At 41.1% G+C, this 8555-nt stretch overlaps 1 protein-coding gene across 2 annotated transcripts in view; it reads right to left on the bottom strand.

Moving 5' to 3' along the window:
- LOC101575422 (microtubule associated scaffold protein 2) overlaps positions 1–8126 on the bottom strand; it is a 77175-nt gene extending 69049 nt beyond the window's left edge. For both annotated transcript variants that reach the window (XM_004631055.2, XM_023715075.1), the window contains exon 1: positions 7706–8126. In XM_004631055.2, the coding sequence (XP_004631112.1) occupies positions 7706–7759 (54 nt within the window). In that variant the 5' untranslated portion in view covers positions 7760–8126. The remainder of the gene's footprint in view (positions 1–7705) is intronic.
- Between the last annotated feature and the right edge of the window lie 429 nt (positions 8127–8555).

Genomic DNA, 8555 nt, shown 5'->3' with positions numbered 1-8555 from the left:
ATGCCACCACGCCATCTCAATCACTATCTCAGCACACCCCAGGGTCTGGGCTGGCACGGCAGGCCTGGGGATTGAACCCCTGGTCCCTGCATCTGCCTAAGCAGGTGCTTTAATCCACTGAGCTATTTGAAAGACCCCTGACAGACACTCTGGAAAGACAAAAATGACCGCAACTTCAAGAACAACAGAAAGGAGCTACCAAGCGGAGTAAGCAATTAAATAGAAGGGAAAGTAGTGAACCTATAGCAGGAAAATAACATGACAAAGACAAGCCAATACATACCAATTATAACTATCAGTGTAAATGGCCTCAATTCACTACTCAAAAGAAGCAAGCTGGCAGAGTGGATCATGAAACAAAATCCAACAATATGCTGTATACAAGAAACACATTTAACTCAAAAACAAATTCACAGACTGAAAGTCAAAGGATGGAAAATAATACTCCTTGAGACAGGTATTCAGAAAAAAGAAGGGATAGTTATTCTGGTTGCTGACAATGTGAACTTCCAACCAAGAGTAATAAAAAGAGATAAAGAAGGTCACTACATGCTCATTAGAGGACAACTGCAAGAGGAAGAGATAACCATAAATAAATATGCACTTAATATAGGAAAAAAATGGGGTAGGAGTAGCATAGAACCTATGTACATCCTCTTGCAAACTTTAAATCATTTTTAGATTACTTATAATTTCTAATGCAACATAATTGCTGTAAAAAGTTGTTAATAGTATTGAAGAAATGATGATACAAAGTCTGTATCTAATCAGTACAGATGAATTTTTCCCCCAAGTTATGTCAATATGCTGTTGGCTATCAGGAGACAATCAGGAGGGCTGGCTATACTGTCCAGGGATTCTTGGATTTGATGTCCTTTACTGGGGAAGAAACTGAAGCCATATGGTAAAGCAACCAGGTCTGGCACAGCCTTCCAGGAAACAGCAAAGATGGCAGTTGTAACTCGCACCTACATTCTTCTTCAGATGCTAACACACCAAGAATCTCTCCTTTTCAGTTTAGATAGATGTGAGCTCAAGATCAAAACTGTACTGGTCCTTATACTTGTCTGAGCACTTCTCACTATGCAGCTTTTCATGTCTGGCCAGAGGAGAAGTGATCACGTTCTTCTGGACTGACTCATCTGGCTCCCCGGAAAATTCCCTGGCTGTGCTCACTCTCTCCTCACAGCCTGTACTCCTGGCATTTACCCTGGGCCTTGATTTGCAGGCTGAGTATGGTACACTTCCAGTGGCTGGACCCTTTTCAGTACAGCCTCTACACGTTAAAATTTTAGATGGTGTTATTTGCTTACTTTTCCCTGATGGCCCTAGAAGGGCCATTCTCATAGCCCCAGAATGCATTGCTGCTGGAGATTCCACCACAGCTCTTGCCCAGCTCGTCAAGGACAGCCACACTGTGGAGTTTTGGCAATAACATTTCTTTCTTAAGTGCTTTGTTGAAATGATATTAAAACTTCTTATTTATAAATTCTCTGCATCAAGTAAAGTTCCTTTTTGTTCCCTGTCAGCCAAATCAGAATGACGTAGTGCTACTCTGCAATGGGATGAGTCAACAGCTATGACTGCAAAACCGGTGCTCCTAAGGCAGAAGGTGAACTTCAAGGAAATTTCCACTTGCTGTTCCTTGCCAAAGTGCTATCTCCCACCTAGTGTGGCACAACAGAAGCCAGTGAGGGCCTTGATCTTACAAAGCCCTCAGATTCTGAGGAATACCCAGAATTCCTTCTAAAAAGACCTCAAAGTGCTCTTCTCCCTCATTCCCCAAACCAAGCTAGGTCCTGAGTGATGACAGGGAGAATGGCTGGAATATAAGCAAGTTCTCCTCTGATGGCCAAGGTCAGATCAGCACTTCCCTAAATGGGGGATGAGTGGAAAATTCCTAACTGGTGCCAAACACCAGAGCTCCTGTGTTCACTCAGAAGGGCTAAAAATAGAGCTCACTATCCCAGTGACACTGTCCAGAAATCACAAAGCCAAAGAAGGCCATTCCTCTACAATGACTGCTTACGTCTGGGTTAACTGGAAATGGAGACGTTGAGAACACTCATCTAGGCCCAAAGCAGCAGCTGCGTCCTCTTAGTCATGCACTCTCTCCTCTGTACTCTCAGTTCTCTATTTGTTTCAATATAATCTACACATGTTCTTCAAACATGGATTCCAAGATGAGCTGGCCTCACAACACATCGAGCTCACCTGGTCTGCCTGCACTCCTAAGCATTCCACTGCAGATCTGCTTCAGGATAGCCTACCCTGCTTTTTAACCATGGTTTGAAGGACCAAGGCCTTCCACAGAGTCCTGGGGAATGTTGTCTTTTATTTTGCCTGGCTACAGAAGCCTACAATACGCAACCTACTTATGATTCCATTAATTTCAAGCAACTAAATGTGTGGCTAAGCCCCAAGCATGCCTGCCACACTCTATTATTCTAAGATAGTTGGCTAGAGAGTGTTATCTGTTCAGAAGGCTGATGATACCCTGGGAACTTGGTGGTAACAGGAAGCAAAAATACCTCTCCTTGTGAGCATCACCTGTGTGATTCTAGACTTGGGCATCAGCCACCCATATGCCTTCCTGTATAGCCTGTTTATTACTAAAATGGGGAACTGAGTGATTCTGAGGCACCACCATTCCCTGTCAATCCAGAAATAAGAAACTTACACAAAACAATACTGTGTATACTTGCTGAGTTCCTACTATGTGCCAGGTAGGGTATTTCTGTCTTCAAGGAGCTTGTCTCTCAGAGAATCAGTCAATGCATAAGCAATTGTAAGAGATTGAGTTCAGTGAGACAAAGCTGTTTCAGAGATTTAAATGGAGGCCAGAAGATGAATAAGGAGAATATACAGAGAGCACCCCGGAGAAAGGGCAGGAAAAGCAATGATGCAATACTCCCTGGGGCTTTCTGGGAACCTCCTGCCTCACCAGAGAGCCCCTGCACTTTCCACCTCTGGTCTGTGATGCTCCTGTAGAATTCTTGGTTGTTTACAAGGGGCACTAAGGACAATTTCACTTTGAGCATTATCAGACCTGCCTTCTCCATCATCTCTACATTTTCTAATGAAGAGGCATATATGTACGTAAATAAAGAATTACACATGCAAGCCTAAAGACTCTTAACTAATCTTTCCTCTGATTTTGGCCTGTAGACCAGGAAAATTGAGTCATATGAGCTGGGCCATTCTCCCTGCCACATTAATTTTCCATGTATGGATTTCCCTTATTAGCTTTCAGACATGATATTTCCTCCCTTAATTATAGTATCTTAGGTAAAGTAGATGTTTTCACTTAACCAGTAACTCAGCCCTGCATGTTCAAGGGTAAAGGGTAGAATCGCACACATTTGTCACCCTGATTTCATAGGTTTGGCTTTGCTTGTTATTCATACAATTAGCCACTGAAGTGTGTTGAAGAATATTAAATGTGGATAATATTTTTTTTACCTTTAATGGGGTTATATGAAATTTTGGTTTTGAGTAGAAAAGTAGATCATTATACAAAAACATGGTACCTCAGTTCTAATTATATGAGAAAGAAATAATGCCTACTGATTAATGCAGAAGACACAGAATCAGTGCTGCCTTAAAGCCATAATAACCAAAATGAAAAACAAAAGGTCAGCCTACCTCCCAAGGGATTTTTCTGCAATGCTATATTATGACTTTGGTCAATCTTCATAATAGTAATGTTGAAAATGAGTATGGTATTTTAAAAAGGTGCCATGAAATCAGCCCTGAAGATTTATCTGTTTATTTATCTTGTGGCTGGTTCATTTGGAAAGACAAAAGAAAATGTTTCCTTAGTAAGATCAAGTTCTACCATATTCAGTTAAACCCTAATCTGTATTTATAGGTGAAAAGCAATACTTTTTCCGGGAAGAGAGAAAATTCCTTAACCTCTTTGCGAGAGAGAGAGAGAGAGAGAGAGAGAGAGAGAGAGAGAGAGAGAGAGAGAGAGAGAGAGAAGAATCTAGATATTTCATCAAATAATCAAACTGCATAGATTTCTTAATTTAATTCCCCATTGTGGTAGAGATATACAAGTAGCCCCTAAGGGAACAGGATCATTTCTAACCTAGCAAGACTTGACAATAAACTCAGTCTATTAACACAGTACAAGAAAAGACAAGTCCGTTCATCACAAGGGAAACCAGTCAGCAAAGGGAGCCCTGGAAGAACAGATTCCAGGGTCAGTAACAATCACACGGTGCTCCCAAGTGCGTGCCAGCTGAGGGAGTATGATGGGACACACCTGTCATGCTCTCAAGCCACTGGATTCTTATGTAACATAACTTGTTGGGCCAGATTCTATTAACATTATAGCTTCTCAAAGATAGAGTTATAACTCTGAAAAGAACGTGCTTATCAGGGTTGTCATCATTTGTTTGCTCATCAGAGTTTTCATTGATAAAAACAGATTACCATTCTAGATCACACATCTACTTTCTTTCTCTTACTAACTCAATCTTCCTAAATGGATCACTTCTGGAAAGTTAAGACTGAGGAGCTTTTGTACTTGCAGACATTCTGCTTCATCCCAGACTTTGCTGAGTCCATGGGTTGGTGGATCCTTTGGGATCCACTGGAATGTCCCGATTGCCTTCTGGGTCATGCTTTTCCTTTCAAAATAGCTAAGTCTTGCTACAGATTGCATTTCTGTTAAAAAGTCTGAAGTAAATCCCTACCTTTTAATTAGTTCAAGTAAAAAAAAAGTTAAATTTGACTTTCACCTTAGAAACTTACTTATTCCCTATGTAGTGTATTTTTTTCCACTGTGCTGACTATGAAATTTTCCTCTCATATTTCATCAAGTTAGACTAAAGCACTTTTCCTTATGTACTCCCTATTTTGAATAGCATTGTTTCTCCTCTTCAGTTTAATACAATTCCAACCTATTATTCAAAGAGTAATTTATGTTCCACTTTCTCCAAGAAACCTTGCCAATGGTTCTGTCCTAATTTCTCCCTTTACTGAATTACAGAAACAGATAAGGTATCATGGAACTTTCAATTAATTACACTCCAATATTTTACTAACTTCTACTGCTCTACATGTGTTACTGCTTCCTGCCCCACTTATATTTTCTCTGGAAAATGTGGAAACACAAACAAAATAGTGAGTGGTAAACTTTAAAATAGCTATCCATGCTTTTTAAGTTGGGTTTTTTGTTTTTTTGTTTTTTTACTGTCACCATAGAGACTAAGCACAGAATAAACCAGAAATAAATATTGCTAATTGGATAGGGTTTTGTAAATTGGAAGCACAAAAGCACCAGTAGTTCTAAAAACCCATTCGTTCATTTAACAAAAAGAGATTTTCATTTTATACGCTACTCAAGTTTCTAGTTTCTTCTAAAATAGATGCTAAAGAAGCATCTTCAGATTCCTATTTCATAGCTCCAGCTCTGAAACTGATTACCTAAAGTTTCCTTAATTCTCCCACCATATTTTTTAGACCATGTTCAGCTGTACAATGACCAAACTGTAAAAAGTATTGTATTTCTCAAAATAAAATTAAAAAAAAATTATATTTGTATGGCTGAGAAGTATTCATTTTACAAGGTCAATAAGCTGGGATGAAGTAATCAGAAAAACTTTATGCACAATATTCTCAGCTTCCCTTCAAACTATTGTGAATTTTTCAAACTATTGTGTATTTTTCAGAGCTGATAGACACTGAAAGGTTTTATTGTGGAATTGGCAGGAATAATGAGTGCTAAAGTCTGACACTACAATGGTCTGCTATGGTCCTCCTACTAAAAACCCCTGGTGCAATAGGTAACTACTGAATAAATGAATGACTTTGGCATACAACTGGTGTTATCCTGAAAAGTAAGCAACTAACTTTCTTGTGTTTCATTTTTTGGCACCAAGGATCAAACTTAGGGCCTTACACTTACCAGGCAGTCACTTATGCTGCTGAGCTATCTTCCTGGCCCCTCTCTTTTTTTTTTTTTTTAAAAAGGAACTCTTCAGTTCTCAGAAGAGCACCCATGAGCATATATCAATAAAACTTCTATTCTGAACTACAGCAAAGCAAAGCCAAGATGTGTGGGCATGGTGCATTGGTGGTATAGTGGTGAGTACAGCTCCCCTCCAAGAAGGAGGGTGGAAGCACAATGAAATAGCTCCAAGCACAAGGTACAGTTTTAAAGTTTTTGTCTATAAGGAATAATTTGTATTGAGTTTAAAATTTCAAAGCTCAAATAAATGAAAGCTATTTAAGTATCACATGGCTAAAGAAATGAAACACTGACTTATCTTCCAAAATCTGACTTCAAGAATGATCAGGGGATAGTTATTTTCAGGAACTTGATTTGCAAGAAAATGAGGACAGGTTCACTTTTAAACATATTGCCTCTATTTCTAAAAATTTGTGTCAGAGTTTAGGAAATACATACTTTATAATAGCTCTGTATACATGGCATATCTTTCCCTTTTTCTATACCTATTGTTATAAAGCTTCATTTGACTCCTTTCAAATCCTAAATCCATGTAGGATTTGAAGACCACTGAGTACAACTGTTTTACATTTCTACCTGTTACAATTACAGAATTGTGTATATAAATATTTAGTTCATAGAACAGCAAAAACCATTGAATAGTTATTTGTATTGGACTTGTATTGGACAAGAGTACTTAGTGACTTTTAAGCTATCAGTTTGATTTTCCAGGTAGTAAGTTAGCCTACTTTGGGTCAAAGTTCATAAGCCAAACTGATAACCAAGATGCTCCCCAGTGACTGCATTGTAATGAGTTTTCGATGAAGTCATCTATTTCCCTTCTCCTGGTCGCATACTCTACCTCCAGCTATCTAGCAGCTGATGCCCACGTGGACAGCAAGGAGGCAGTTTCAGCCCCATGAGAAATCCCATTTCATGCATCTTCGAGAAATTCAAATGTGCATGATAATACAATATATCACAGAGACAAGAGTTCGTGCCAGTAGTTACCTAGCAGTGAAATTAAAAGCACGCCCCAACGCCTGTGCAAGCTCACAGAGCAGGCAAGTGTCAGAAGCAAAGAAAGGCTTTGTCTTGGAACTGCCATACTATTCTCAAGTATATTCTGTTTTCAGTTTCTGGCTGTGAATTTTTCCTTCTAATAAATACTTAAAACACACACAGACTCCCTGGCTTTCCAAATTTCACCTCTATGTTATTCATCCCTCTGCGCTACCAAGAGTACAGAAGAACTAGCGGATGTGCTTTCTTCTCGCTCATAAGGAATATACACTTAAAGAAAAGAAAAAAAAAGCTGCTTAAAATAAAGGTGGTAAACTTCCAAAGTTCCAGGTTTGTGAAGAAAACACGTCTTGCTAATCTACATTCCCCACGGAATGGTTAGGTTTAGCAGATACACTGAAATGCAGTAAGAATACTCCAAGAAATTCTAAGCAGTTTGGATTTCAAGATGTTCCTCCTATTTCAGGCAAATGCAACAGTTCCACGGAGACTGCAGGAATACAGAATTATGTAAGGCATCACTGCAGAGTATGTGAGACCCAATGTTTCTGTGAGCACCATTCACAACTGAGCACACTGGAACGAGTAAAGGGAGGTTCCTGCGCACTAACAAAGCGCACACGCATGCTAGGGGGATGAGGACAGAGGTGGTTGGCTAGCGCTAGCGCATTCTCTCTGCCCTGGCAAAGGAGGAGGGGGAAGAAGAGAGAGAAGGCAAAGTACCGTCTTGTCCAGGCACTGAAGGCAGTTATAAGGCTTGCAGCAGCAGTGGCCCATCCCGGTAGGCTGGCTGGCAAGGGGACCTCCTGCATTCAGGGTGTCAGCGGTGACTCCTAAGCAGAAGTGCTGGCACACGCGAAAGGGGCGCGCCGCCGGGAGCTGTCACAACTTCCATGTGGTCTCCTCGGCTACCTTATTTCTCCTAATAACTTCAGGAATCCAGAAACCGGAGGAATGGGAGGAGGAGAAAGAGGAGGTGGAGGAGGAGGAGGGCCCAGCAGCAGCGTTCAGATCCTGCTGCTCCAGGGAGGGAGAAAGGGCGGGCGCCAGGCAAGAGGGAGGGCTACTTTGCCCCTGGAATCCTCAGAATGAGGCAAATCAATAGTCGCATCACAACAGAGCCTTTACCAGTGCCACCTCTCTAAGAGGACAGCCAGCCTGCTCCGAGCCGGCAGCCACTCCCAGGATGCGCCTGTGCACCACGCAGACACGCCTGGAGAGGACGCAGCACGCACACAAAAGGAGCGCTGCTACCGGGACGCTGGCCTGAGCACCGCCAAGGCGAAGAGGGACTCCCCTCTGCTCTCATCCTCCTTTCAGCTGTTTGAAGAAGTGAAAATATTTATAAACATGATAGATATGGCCCTTCCTGCCCCAGAACTGCTGTTAGAAGCATTTGCTGTCAAGGAGCAGGACCTCTTAAAAATGTGAATGCTACGATTTTTTTTTTTTTTCCTATAGCTGATGAAATTTTTACGTTCAAAACATAACTATGAACTCTCCTGCTTTGGCCGGCCATTCCCATGGAAGCCGAGCGGTTTAAGCAATTACAGTTGAGGCTTGGGGTAGGTAT

This window comes from Octodon degus, unplaced genomic scaffold (assembly GCF_000260255.1).
Source record: "Octodon degus isolate 3935 unplaced genomic scaffold, OctDeg1.0 scaffold00038, whole genome shotgun sequence".
In the NCBI taxonomy this organism is placed as follows: Eukaryota; Metazoa; Chordata; class Mammalia; order Rodentia; family Octodontidae; genus Octodon; species Octodon degus.
Note: the sequence above shows the minus strand (reverse complement) of the source record. Positions and strands in the feature narration are given on the sequence as shown.